At 46.0% G+C, this 14,435-nt stretch overlaps 2 protein-coding genes across 2 annotated transcripts in view; one reads left to right on the forward strand and one right to left on the reverse strand.

Annotated features, from left to right (window-relative positions):
* The window catches only part of MINDY2 (MINDY lysine 48 deubiquitinase 2), a 28,587-nt gene extending 16,035 nt beyond the window's left edge, over positions 1-12,552 (reverse strand). Inside the window, exons 1-3 of the mRNA XM_033071081.2 lie at positions 11,884-12,552; positions 3,166-3,223; positions 877-941 (exon numbers count right to left, since the gene is read on the reverse strand). Coding sequence (XP_032926972.1) covers positions 877-941; positions 3,166-3,223; positions 11,884-12,537 — 777 coding nt within the window. The 5' untranslated portion in view covers positions 12,538-12,552. The remainder of the gene's footprint in view (positions 1-876; positions 942-3,165; positions 3,224-11,883) is intronic.
* Positions 12,553-14,057: 1,505 nt separating this feature from the next.
* ADAM10 (ADAM metallopeptidase domain 10) overlaps positions 14,058-14,435 on the forward strand; it is a 42,443-nt gene continuing 42,065 nt past the window's right edge. The window contains exon 1 of the mRNA XM_033070819.2: positions 14,058-14,346. Within this exon, the coding sequence (XP_032926710.1) occupies positions 14,292-14,346 (55 nt within the window). The 5' untranslated portion in view covers positions 14,058-14,291. The remainder of the gene's footprint in view (positions 14,347-14,435) is intronic.

Below are 14,435 nucleotides of genomic sequence, written 5' to 3' on the forward strand. Positions count from 1 at the left end.
TAAACCTATATATTTGAGAAATCTATAGAGGTTGTACTTTCACCAGGCATAATAGTTTTCATCACCCTCCTGTAAGTTGATTATAGCTATAACCTTCTACAGCACGGAATGGTGTGGAAAAAATTGCCAATTTTGTTATTACAAAAGTAATTCCTATAATTTGAGATTGGTTTGTATCAATTTGGTTTTCAACACTGAATGAGAACAAGAAAAAATGACCTAAGAATAAACAGAACTACCTTGAACCGTTACACCTATTAAAAAATTCAAATTCACTATTCCATGAGTAACCCAAAAACCAGCTATGACTATAGACAGAGCTTGGAAAATTTATACTAAATCAATAATTTAAAAACTAATAGCATTATCTTTAGTTTAGAAAGACTTCTGTGATGACATACAAATAGTGGCCAGTGCAAATAATAGCACCTTTCATAACATGGCATCAACCTCACTTTTGTCCATCACAATTAGGAATACAGATCCCTGTTACTCAGTTTACATCCTCAGAGAAACTCTGGCAGGCACCATAGAACAGAGAAACTGAAGGATATGTAACAGAAGACTTCAAAAAGCAACCACCCTGTTACATACTTTTATTAGTACCTTTGTGTTACAGCTCCTCAATAAAACCCATTTTACTTCATTGCACTCAGAATAGGGGAAAAAAAAGTGTCTTGTGTTAATAGATACTGGGTTTTTCTTCACTAATAGCACATATATAAAATTACTACTCTACATCAAGCCTAGGGAAAAAAAAAGACAAACAATGGTCTGTATGCTTCTGGTTTTTAATAAGGTGAAAAATTCCATGTGAGAAATGTAGTTTTAGTTTCCTCAGACATAAGCACCTGTGTTTTAGGAGCAGCTCCTTACCTGCTCATAATTAAGTCGCTGAATTTCAGATATCTCTTTAGGTTTTGCATCAAGAATGTAGTCTCCTAAAAGAAATCAAAAATGAAATTAAGTTTATTCCACAATCAAAGCTTCAACATTTCTATGAATATTTCTGACTGAAGCTGACTGAGAATCAATATCACAACTGAAGTTTTCTACCAAATTAATGAAATCACAGTGTTTTATAACCTGAATTATAATTATGGAGTAAAATATGAATATAAAAAAGATCATATTAAGAAATAAAATTCAATTGGCCAACACTGTTGCTAAAGTAGCATTTCATAATCTCTTGGGTATCATACCAAGCTCTTCATTATTCAAAAGCTCATCTCCCTCTGGTCCTCAGCTTAAATATATAAAAAGGTCAAACTGTTCACAGTAAGGTATGTAATTCTGTACACAATTTAAAAAGGCAACTGCTTATCCTCACTGATACTGTGAATGTTTTGCCATGTTTTATACACCAGTAATTCTATAAAACTTGTTGTGCTGGTTGTGACTGCAGTTAACTTTCTCTGCAGTGGCTGCTGTGGGGCTGTGCTTTGGATTTGTGCTGAACACAGGGCTGATAACACAGAGATGTTTTTGTTATTGCTCAGCAGGGTCACCCAGAGCCAAGGCCCTTCCTGCTTTTCACAGGGCCATGCTGTGAGGGCTGAGGGTGCAGAGGAGGCTGTGAGGAGACACAGCCAGGACAGGTGACCCCACTGACCACAGGGATGCTCCAGACCACCTGACATCATGCTCAGTGTATAAACTGGGGGGAAGAGGAGGAAAGGGAGGACACTTGGGGCAATGCCACTTCTCTTCCCACGTCACCACTGCACGTGCCAGGGCCCTGCCCTCCTTGGGAGAGCTGAACACCTGCCTGCCCCTGAAAAGCAGGGAATTAATTCCTGTTTTGCTCTGCTTTCCCTATATTGAGTTTTTAACCCAACTAACCCACAGATTTTCTGGCTTTCACCCTCCCCATGCTCTACCTGATCTCACTGGTAGGCGAGCGAGCAAGGTGCTGCCTAAGTTTAAATCACAATACTTGTATTTCACCTTTGTCGACAACACAAAGGTAACAAATTAGTTAATAGTTAATCAGCAGACTGAGGTTGAAGATTTATAACATCTTTAGAGATTAGTATCCACGTTCCAGATTTATTTCAATGTTTTTGTACTTATTCCTTTGCTCCATTACTAAACTCAGAAAAATATCATTTTAAGTTTCCTCATTTATACTATTTTAACTTGAAAGTGTTTCAAGGCTGTTTTGTTGGTTTCAGCTTTTTTTCTTCAACTGTAGAAGAACTGTAACTGCTAATCCTGCTGAGTGAATAGGAACCTAAATAATTTGAACACAATTTTATTATTTAATTTAGTAGACAATTCCAGAAGCTAAAATATGTCTTCAAGAAAGAACACACATCTAGACAACTGAAATTATGTAGTGACTTCAGACAGTACTGTGTCATCAATGCAATTATAAGAAATGTTTAGACACAGGGAGAAAAATTGTTTTGTTTTTTTTTTTTTGGGAAAATGATGCAGGTATCTTTTTTCTTCAACCAGAAGAGTCAGCAATTTGTTTCTGAAAAGAACAAGCTATGTTCTTTACAAGCAAAAAGAAAGAAAATATAGTACAGGTTTTTTTTCTCCCGCTTAAGAAAAATCAAACCTAGTCTATCAAACATTTTATATTTGTCAGGCTATAAGGGAAGGAAAAGTGGTACATACAGCTTAAGTACTATCACAACTGCACTTTTAACACCTGGATCATCAGGGATATTAAAGTTCCAGCCCTGTCAGATACAAAGTGCTTCAGTTTTGCTGAACACTGACTACAATACCAGAGTACTGCCTGCAAATGAGATTCCCAATCACTGTGAGGATTACATTAACTCTTCCTCTTGTTTTAATTGGGTCATACTTCCAAGGATTAGAGTTACTATAGACAATCAAAGACAGAGTTGACTTACTACATTCTGTCAACTATAATAAAACAACGCTGTAAGAGACATGAATAATTTTAAATCTGTCAGTGTGTTGGTGCACTAAGCCATATCAACAGCATCAACTAGACCAATCACTTCAGAAAGCAGTGCAGAAAACTTCTAAAAACAGTTAAAGAAAATCATGAATAACTTAATGCTGTAAGTAGTTTTCTTGAATCAAATAAAAAGCTGAATAAAACAGTAAATGAATAAAACAGTTCTATGTTACTAAGCACTACAAAGTACAACATACAAATGAAAGCAATTTATTGCAATTACTAACCCAGGTACTCCATCAGCTGTTCAGCCGTTATGATTTCCATCATTGGAGGCAGTTTAATCTGTCAAAAGTAAAAGTATATTCTCTTTAAAACACCAGAACACTACAATTTAAAAAGCATGGTATTTCTAGACAGAAGACTTCTGATTACATTTCCCTCACCAGTTTATAAGGCCATTAGCATACCAGACCTCTCCTAAATAGCAGCCACAAGAAGATAATAAAAAGGCATTTTGGTTTTTACAGAAACCACATGCACACAGCACTTTCTTCTACCTGCACATCTCTGCATAGTGCTCCCTTCTCCCACCAAAACATTTCTTCAGCATCCCACTCCACAAGAGATCACACCACTCACTGCAGTGGCTCAACTACAAATGCTCAGAATTAACAGACTGGGAGCTGTTAAGAAAACTTCATTTCCTCAAGTCTTTGACACCCTACCTTCATTAAAATTCTTAACTGAGTATTAGCCCAAGAAGTTCCTGCATACAGACAAAGTCTCTAAAGGATCTAGTGTCAGTAGCTGCTGGGACAGGGAGGCCAAAGACTTGAGTAGGTACAAGGAAATGACCTCCCAGCCTCTGATCCCACGTTCACATTCCAAGGGTTTGGTTTAACTCCACAGACAGCAGACCAAACTCTGTGGTGAAGATTCCCTTCCCCTCTTCCCTGATCTATTCCCACCATCATCACCTGCTAAAACCAACCACCTTGGCAGAGCAAAAAGCTTCCTGCATTCTCATCTGTTTCAGCATGCTGAGTAAACGTTTTGGTTGAACACTTCCATTCACTGCAGGAAGAAGTGCAACAGCCAAAGCACAAACACATACAAGGACATGCGTCTGCCAATCTGAAGAAATACCACAGAAGATAAAGACTTTAAACATAGCGTACTCAATTTTTCTCTGCATAAATGTGAATTTTATTTTTCTAGGGTTCAGGGTTGGTTTGTCTTGGGGGTTGATTTTTAAGCTCTCTTCAGTTTTTAATTTTCTCATCCTATCACCCTCCTCCAACATCTTGCCATTCAAAGTCTAGAAAAGTTATTTATTACATCAGGAAATCAAGTTCCTCAATACTGATCACTGTTGTCCTTGACACATACAGAAAGACATTATGTGAGACTGTTAACTCATGTTTGAGATTTAATAGGGTCCACCTACTTTTCTGGTTGTGGAGAAGAAGGAGAAATAAAAAACCAGGAGATGAAAGAGCAACACATATCAAGCCTTTGATGCAGCACCCTAAACTCAAATATAAAGTATAGCAACACACTACTTCATTCACATTGTGATGAAGAAGGTTTTCAGCATGAAAGCTGAGCTGTTTAATAACTTTGCAGTGAAAATGAGGTGTGATTGGGCTACATCTGTCTTATCAATTTTAATTATATTTAACAAAAGGCAAATGTGTTAAATATATGAATTCATAAAAAGTTTCATTAAATTTGGAAGAAAGAGACCCAAGTTAATATGGCCTTATTATTTATCCTCTAAGAAATATATTCCTACTTGGGTGAGAGTTGACATATGCCATACATTGATTAACCCAGAGATGGTTAAAGAAGCTGGTAGTACTGGGATCTGGGAATTAAAGAAGAAAAATCAGGCATGCATTGCACATTGTTTTTTGAAAGTATTAAATGAACAACAACTGACTGTAACTTCCGGAACTCAGCTCTTCCCAAATCTAATGCTCAATAGGCTAAATGCTTTCATACTCTCTGATCCTGTTCACAATATCCATACTGAGTATTCACATAAATATAGTGTACTGAGCCATGTAAACAATGGGACTACAAGTTCAAAAAGCTGCTTTTTAAACTCCCAGTTGGGACTGGCAGCATTCAAGCCTTAGCAAACACTAGCTGTGCACACCCCTGAGCCAGGGCCCATCACAGCTCCTAAGGCACAGACCAACATCACCTCCACCAGCCCTGCCTGAAGTGCTACAGCACAGATCTGCCATGAAGGAAAATTAGCACTGCTCCCTCAGCTGTTAACTGGGCTCCTGTGAGGATTCTTTCAGGACTGAAGTTAGCTCTTTTTATTATTTATTTAAACCATTTGTCTCAGCTCAGCCAGTGTTGCTTGGGGGTTTCTGTTCTGCACCACATTTGGAACCTTTAGAAGCATGCTTACATGATAAAACACCAACTCTAAAGCACAATTACTTTTATTTGAGCTCTATGTACAAATAGCACAACATATTATTTATATCACTGGTTCACAAATGCAACTTTCCCTCACAACTGTAAAGCTAGTGATTAATTTTTTCACTACAGAAAAAGCAAAGGGGTTTTACTCTTATCTCAGGGATCTCTAGAAGCTGGATATTTTAGCAAGCTACATTTCAAAATTAACTGCTTGATTAAATACTAAGCAAAGTTAATCGGTTACTTGATGGCATAATTTTAGGGCTGGCACGTGTAGTGGGACCTTGATCACACCTTCAAATGGGGTTCTAACACAGTTTTAAGTACTTCTGAACGGAGCTGACTTAAGGATGTAGAGAGAATGTGACATTTCCCAGCTGTTTAGAGCTTCATTGCAAGCACTTAAGCAACAGGAAACGTACAGTGAAGAGGAAATGGGAGAGAAAAATACCTTGGAACTTAAGGGAGAGCAAAACATCAGACAGAACCACAGTCATTATCCAGATAAATCAACAGAAGAAAACAATGTAAGCAATGGTAGCAGAAGCTGCTGTTGTCTATCACAATCTATTATTTTGAGGGACACATTTTCTCAGTAGGTTTCAATGTTTCGTTGTTAGATTTTACATCAATTCCACATTTTAAGAAAAATGCATTTCCTCAACTCCCACCCATTTCCTGTACCCCTCTACTGCAGTTTCCTGGTCTTTCGCCCTGATGGCTCTAACTCTAGCTACAGTAATTTCACGAATACAAGCCGCACCAATTTGACCAAAATTTTGGTGGAAACCCGCAAGTGCGGCCAATATTCCGGGGCGGCTAATACATTAACAAAATTCTAAAAGCTGCCAACACGGAAGTGAGAGCCCGCGGCAGCCCCAAGCCAAGCTGGAGCCCGGCCGGCCCCGGCTGAGGTGGGAAAGCCTGGCAGAGGCGGGGCCAGCAGTGTGGGGGCGGGTGGCAGAGCCTGAGCCAGCAGGGCGGGGCAGGGGGGCGGCAGAGCCTGGGCCAGCATGGCGGGGGAGCCCGGGAGAACTGGGGCTAGCAGTGCAGGGGAGCATGGCAGAAGCAGGAAGGCCGGCGGGTGGGGCTGCCTGGCAGCGGGGGAAGCCCAGCAGAATCGGGGCCAGCAGCGTGGGGGAGCCCGGCGGTGCGGGGGCCTGCAGTGCCGGCCAGGGCGAGCAAATGCGGCGGCGGTGCAGACGGGAGGGGGCGGCCGGCGAGCCTGGCAGCGGCGGCAGCAGCCCTGCCGGCAGGGCGAGCGAGGCGCGGCGCGAGCGAAAGCGGCGCGAGCGAAAGCGGCGCGGCGCGAGCGAAAGCGGCGCGGCGCGAACGAAAGCGGCGCGGCGCGAACGAAAGCGGCGCGGCGCGAACGAAAGCGGCGCGGGGCGAGCGGCGAGCCCGGTGGCGGCGGCGGCAGCCCTGCCAGCCGGGCGAGCGAACGCGGCAGCGGGGCGGTGCTGACGGGAGAGGGGGGCCAGCGAGCCCGGCGGCGGCAGCAGCACCACCCGGCCAGCCCCGCTGAGCCGTGGCGCTGAGCTGGGCCACCCGGCCCCGTCGGCAACCATGAGCGGGCCGAGCCTGCCTGGCCCCGCCCCGAGCCAGTAAAGCCCGCTATGCCGCGATCCTGTTACTAATTGGCCATTTTGTGAAAGCTGCACACAGATTCTCGCGACGAACGAAAGTGCGGCTAATATTCGGGGTGCGGCTTATCTATTGACAAAGACAGCAACATTGTCGAGGCACCGGGGGTGCGGCTTATAATCCGTGCAGCTTGTATTCGTGAAACTACTGTACATTTTACTTCCTACAGTCAGGAGTGGGAAACTTATCCTTCTGACACCACTACAGCATGACATGCAGTTGAGGCATATTTTATTAAAAGATAAGAGTGGTAAATTTTCATATGGAACATATTGTCTAATAAAACACAGTTCCTATGAACTAGACAACAAATCCCAAAACTACATAATACTAATTTTCCACCATATTCTTCCACACTACAGAAGGGCTTAAAAAAAATTAAGTGATATAGTCATGCAGAGAGGATAACACTTCTGAAAATACTATGAATATCAAGAAAATTTCTAATGGCTTATATAATAAGACTTATATAAGACTTAAAGTCTCAAAATATGTTTATCTAAAACATTCAACTCCTCTGAACACAGTGTTCCAGAGAGGTAAGGGTAGCTTCAAGCAGCTTTGACAAAAACCAATTAATATTCTTTGCAGATAAGTGCCACTGGCCTGGCAGGAGCAGTTTCATGAAGCCATCACAGAATGGCCAGACAACGCGTGCTGCCACTCCGGGTCCCCAGCGTGTCCCCTAAGCCAGGCTCCCCCTCAGCGTGTCCCCTCAGCCAGGGTCCCTTAGTGTGTCCCCCCAGCCAGGCTCCCCTTCATCCAGGCTCCCCCTCAGCGTGTCCCCTCAGCCAGGGTCCCTTAGCGTGTCCCCTCCGCCAGGCTCCTCCTCAGCCCCTCGGGGTGGGCTTGTTCTGTGCCGGGGCACAGCTCCAGGCTGCGATCCGCGGGCTCACCGGGGCACAGCTCCAGGCTGCGATCCGCGGGCTCACCGGGGCACAGCTCCAGGCCGCGATCCGCGGGCTCACCTCATCCCACAGGTGCCGGAGGAAGGGAGGCTGCCAAGGCCCGGCCGAGCAATGCGTGCCAAGCGCGGCCATACGGCCGGGCCGCTGAGCCCCAGGCCAGCAGAGCAGCCAAGGGCCGGTGCCAGCCCGCAGAGCCGGCACCACCCCTGCAGCCTGGGACTAGCGGAGCCCTGGCAGCGGGAGCGTGCTGTGCTCAGCTCCTCCGGAAAAGGCCATTTCTATCAAAACCTAAAACTAAGAATTTCTAACTAGACTTTTTTACTCTACCTCTTCTCCGCACATCAGTTTGGATACATCTAAGCAAGAAAGTGGTTATATAACATTTACTTACATAATTGTTATGATAACTAAATAGGTAATTCATACAGTTCTAAAAGTTGCCAAAATTTTAGTAAAACTAGGTGTGTAGGGAACACAGCTCCTTCCATTTCTTGAGAGGATTACGGCACAAAAAACTTTCAAAGACATTTCCAAATATGCAACTGGCATTGTTCTCCTACATAAGGACAAGATATTCCATATGCACACACTTCTCAAGGCAGTATTAATAATATTTATACTCAAATTGTACGTTTTTCCCTATTTTATGTTTTAAAATCTTCCCTGGACACTTCAGCTATGTAATTTCTGTGCAACATGTCAAGGTTTACAGAGTTCTTCAGCAACAAGACATCACATCCTACAGGAAGCACAGAGCAGAATCACATGGCATCCTCACTAAGCTTTTAGCACCTGACGATCGCCACATTCCCCTGCTCCAAATTACATTTAATGAAATGCCAGAAGTTATCAGAAAGTGTTGTGTGAACTACAACACATCTTTGAACTACATCACAAAAGACATTTAAAAAAGCCAACTTTGCACTAAGCTTAACCACATAGTGAGTCACAGGCCTGAGCAAAAACTGAGCAATCTCCAGATTTCAATAAGAAAAACAGTGTGCTACATTACATCAGAGGGCACAACTTATGCTCGTACATACACTTAAAAATGTTTATTTCAATCTCTACTTCTGCTTCATTTGCATCACACAAGTCTAAGTGGTTACGACAGTTTTGCACAACAGCTGTTTTGCCCAACAGCTACTTTGCCAAGTTGATATCATAGTGCTTTTGTTTTTTTTCTTAGAACAACATTTCTGTAACACTCCTTTTGCAGAACTCCTTAGCTCTCCCTCCTACAGGCTCAACTGCAAGTTACACTTAGACAGGCAGACTGCAAAAACACTTCAAAAGAAAAGTAATTTCATAATTTTAATATTTAAAATACATCTTCTGCAATCTGCCACCTTAACGTTTTATGTATCCTTTGAAAGTAGTGGATAAAAGAGAGGTAGCAGTTTTATCACAACCTTAGTTCCAAAACCTTGTATTTTCAAAACAGAATTTGAACAGTCACAGTGCTACTATTTCAGCATTTCCAAAACCCTAACTGCCAAATCAGTACTGCCCTTAAGTTGCCTGAGATCAGATCTATCCACAGGATGACCAGAACTCTCAACCCTGTCAGGACAGAGTTCTGAGAAGGAAAGATGACGGCTGAGAGAGGGAATAGAACCCAAAGCATAACTGTTTAACTTCTTATTCCCAATTGTGATTCTATTTTCCCTCCTCATCTCCTTCTTATGCCCTTTTTCCCCATTTAATGTGACTTCTTTTCACTTAATACATACTATGGTATTCTCACTCTGCTTTCACCTATTTTTATCTTTCAATTTGCCTTCTTGTCCCCAAATTACAATTGCTCAACCCAGTCTAGTGTTCATCTTGGTTTAAGAGGAATGAGAAGGTGGATGCCCATCCTCAGCCTTCACATGTATAAAGCTACTGTCAGTGATGTACAGCTGAGCTGCCACCCCAACCATTGTCAACATGGTTCTTGACTATGAACTGGAGAAAAGAAAGGCCAATTTGTAGAGGCAGTAATTAGGAAAATCAATTACAAGCAACTACAATATATAACCAACTAACAGGAAAACCCTCAAACCTATAAATAATAACTTGTGATGACAGTTTCACCAGTTTAGCTGCCTGTCTGCAACTCATGTAAATTCTGCTGAGGTTTTACATAGACAGAACTATAGAAAACTTCCTCTAATCTGAGCAATAAGAAACAGTAGGGCACTCCCAAGGGGTGTTTTGGTTTTTGCCTATTTATAAAACTGGGCATTACCTTAATTCTCACTAATGTAATATTTGATCCCAGAAGAATGTCAGTTAAAATTCTCCAAAAACCTGAATTCAAACAACAGAACCAGTGCTGTCCCATTTACATCTTTCATTAAATCAAAGATTTAAAAGGAAGATCCTGTAACTAGCAGTTTCTTTTAAAAAGCCCGCCCAAATGATAAGGAATGGCAAGTTTTTGAAGTCACCCCTAGACACTAAAGAGGGAGCACAGAAAGCAAGTGTTCAATACTGAAACCTGTGACAACCTTCACACTCTCTTGAGGACAGCAGAACCTACATAAGGCAATACCTTAAAGTCACAAACAACTTTCTTTTACTGCTTTTACTGATGCTTAAACATCAACATCACTGTACCCAGAGCTTTCTTCCTGATGTCTGAGCTATTCTGCTCAAAAAAATTTGTAGAAATTGTAACTCAACCAAGAGCAATAATCTTCTGCAGTTAGCTGCATCTAAACAAATTTCTTCTAATAACATATTTCCATTTTGACCTTTTCCTAAGTCACCTGTCACACTGCAAACAATCTCTTACTCTTCCAAGACCAAATTTCTTCCCCTTGCTACTACAACATAAAAGCTATTCCTGTAAAGCTTTCCTATTTCAGGACTCCATTCTATCAGCTCCTCAGTCTTCCAGGGCTGAATTGCCAGCATTTCCTGAGATGTGCCCCTCATCCTTGTTTTGCAATGCACTCAACCTTACAGATTTTCTCCAACAGATACATCTTCCACACTGAAATGTTAATAACTACATTATGCCTTGGATTTTAATTACTTAAAAGAATGGAAAAAGAAGTTATTTTAAGACTAAGGGAAGTCCATATCCACAATGGTTACAGAGCACAAGAACTTCCAGGTCTCAAAGCTGTACTTGATCACTATCTGATTTATTTGTTAATTTAATTACAATCTATACTGCATAACTGCATGAATGTGTCCCCATTACTCAGGCAGTTACTTGTACAAATCCATATTTTGTACAGTTCTGCATTTTGTACAACTCTACATATGCTTTATTATATGAAACCAACCTATTTTCCAAAAATATCACCAATGTCCTCAGTGCTATAAATAGCAATCTTTACTTACTAGAAACCTGTACACATCTGCGAACTACTATACATGATATATTGTTCAGGTTAGTAAACATCATCTTGATATTTTATTTAAGACAACAACAAAGTAAGTCTATACGACAGCAGCATCCAAGTAGTATATTGGCAACATACTGCACAGCAGTGTTTATTTTCAAAGTTCTATACGTGAGACATGTGCTCAGCAGCAGAAATAAGCCTGTGTACTTCTTGAAAGAATCACACAATGCTTTGGGTTCAAAGAGACCTGAAACATCACCCAAGTTCCAAGCCTCTGTCATGGGCACGGACACCTTTCACTAGACCACGCTGCCCAGAGACCCAACCAAGCTGGCCTTGGACACTGGCAGGGATGGGGCACCCAGAGGTTCCCTGGGCAACCTGTGCCAGTGTTTCATCACCCTCACAGGGAAGAATTTTTTTCCCTGTCTCTAAACTTGCCCTCTACAAGTTTAAAGCCATTCCCCCTTGTCTTATCAGCACATGCCCTTGTCATAAGTTCCTCTCCAGCGTTCTCCACAATGTCCTTGTCCTAAACAGCACGAACTTCGCGCGGTGCCCGGCCCTGCCTCAGGAGCCCGAGCGCTGCCCGCGCCACATGAGCGGCCCGCGCTGCCCGAGCGGCACCGCCCGCCCGGCCCCGCCATGGCGCCCGCCCGCCCGGTACCTTCCAGGCCAGGAGCAGCACGTTCATGATGGCCAGCAACGGGCAGGGGCCGTTCTCGTTCTGGGTGATGACGGGCGTGTTCTCCTCCTTCCAGCGGACCCACTTGATGTGATAGACCGACTGCCCCGGGAAGCGCTCCTTGGAAGCGGAGAGGAGCTGGGAGCCCGCCGCCGGCCTGTCCCCTTCGGGCTCCGGGGCCGGGCCCCCCGAGGAGGCCCCCGCCACCACCGCCTCGTCGGCGTCGCTGTTGAGCTCGGAGCTGCTCGGGCAGCAGGAGTGCAGGTTGGAGAAGGACTCCAGCGAGTCCAGGCTGCGGGACTCCTCCCCCGGCGGGCTGGGAGCGCCGCTGCTCCCGGAGCCGGCTCCCGCGGGACCGCTCTCCGAGGCGGGCGCTGCTCCGGGACTCTCCGGCACCGCCAGCCCCGCGCCCTCCGCCGCCGCACCGCCCTCCGCGGCCCGGGAGGGGGACGCGGTCCGAGGGGCCGCGGCGGGAGCGGGGGCCGGCGGAGGAGAAGGGCTGCGCCGCCCGCCGCCCTCCTCGGCCTCCCTGCCCTCGTCCGCCGCCGCCTCTCCCAGGCGGAGCCGGCTGGCAGCGCCCCCGCCGCCCGTCTGCAGCGAGCCCGGGGGCGGCGGGGGCTGCGCCAGGCTCTCCATGCCCGGCCCGGCCGCTCCGCTCTCTATTGGCACCGCAGCGGCTGCGCCTCCGCCCGCAACGCCCGCGACGCCATCACAGCAGCGGCGCCAGCCCCGCCCCGCCGGGGACGTGCGGGCGGGGGGGGGAGCGGCCGCGGGTCACGGCGGGCCCGGGGCGGGGGGGCCCCGGGGCGGGGCGGGCAGCGGGAAGGGGAGGGAAACAGGTGAGTCCGGCTCTCCCGAGAGCGCTCCGCGCTTTCCCTTGCGGTTTCTTAGACAGTCGTACTATAAAAAGTGCGGCTGTGGTGAGTATAACAGATAACTTGAACAATTTGATTGAGTAGGCTAAGTGAAAGAGAGGAAAGTTAGGTTACATATGAGGAAGAAATTCTTTGCTGTGAGGGTGGTGAGGTACTGACACAGTTGCATGGGGAGGCTGCAGACGTGCCGTCCCTGGAAGCATTCAAGTCCAGCTTGAGCAACCTGGTCTAGTGGGAGGCGTCCCTGTCCATGGCAGGGGGCTGGAACGAAATGTTCCTTAAGATCCATTCCAACCTCTTAACGTTCTGTGATTCTGTAAGAATTAATGTGGGTGTATTACTCAGACTTTACCCTAGTGAACCTCTTCTCTCCCTACAGAAATCTTCCACTTTTAATCACAAATTTTAAATAGTCTTGGGATGATAAGGATTTATCCTCTCATTTTATTTTCAGCAGCTCTCTAATTTGAGCTCTGTAAACACTTGCATCAACTTCTGCAGCCTTACCTGAGGTACATTCACTGTAATTTTACATTCTATGTGCATTTCCATAACAGCCTTTCTCACCTATGTCAGTGTTCAGAGGAAGTTTTTTTTTATTCTGACACAGCAATAGGAATGGAAAAGCACAAATATAAAGGGCTGAAAGTAAACTGATAAACTTGGCACAAACTCTAATATAAAAGATAAATCTTTGAGATTGCACAGTTGATGGAAGTATTAGCATAAGGACAAACAAGAGAGGAAACATTTTGTTCAGATGTCTCACATTTGTATTTCCATGGGAGGATTTTCCTGTACCCTTAAATTGTGAAGGTTGTTCAAGACAGTCTCAGAATGACAAGTGCCTGTTCAGTGGGGACACTGCAATACTTCACAACATATAGAGCATCGGGAGAAGTCGGTGACCTAAAATAAAACTCTGAAAGTAAGCAAATTATTGTGTGCAAGGAAAAAATGTGTATCTGGTTAGGGGACGAAGCAACCAGAGTAAAACTCTACACTAGTTTTCTGCAAGGGAAACCCGTGTACGCGGTAAGGGGACAAAGGACAAAGCCCGCTCGGTGTGTGCGTACCGGGGCGCGCTGACGGCTCCGGAGCCCCGGGCGCGCCGGAAGGGGAAGAGAGCCCCGCCCCTCGCGCGGCCCCGCCCCCGCACCGAGCCCCGCCCCCTTGCGCGCGGGGCGGGGCGGGGCCGCGCGCTCTGGGCGTGTCCCGCGGCCCCGCCCCGCCGGCGGCGTCTGGCGCGCGCGCGGGCGGAGGGAGCGGCGGCGCGTGGAGCGGAGGGAGAGGGGGCAGCGCGTGGAGCGGAGGGAAAGAGGGCAGCGCTGCCGGGAGAGCCGGCGATCCGCTGCCGTTCCGTGGGCGGGAACAGTTCTCCGGAGCGGCGGGGGACAAAGCGGAGGGAGGCGCTCAGCTCGCCCCTCCCCATCCCGCCCGGCGCCGGTCTGGGGCGGATGTGCCGTGGGTAGGCGGCGGCGGCGGCGGCGGCGGCGGGGCCTGCGCCCGGCGGAGATGGATCTGGCGGGGACGATAATCCTGCTGTGCTCCTGCGCGGCAGGCGCTGGAGGTGAGGAGCCGCCCGGCCTCGCGGGGCCCTGGTTTGGGGCCGTCTCCCTTCCTCCCTCCCTCTGTCTTCCGTCTCCCTTTCTCTCCCGT

This window comes from Catharus ustulatus, chromosome 12 (genome assembly GCF_009819885.2).
Source record: "Catharus ustulatus isolate bCatUst1 chromosome 12, bCatUst1.pri.v2, whole genome shotgun sequence".
NCBI classification, from domain to species: Eukaryota; Metazoa; Chordata; class Aves; order Passeriformes; family Turdidae; genus Catharus; species Catharus ustulatus.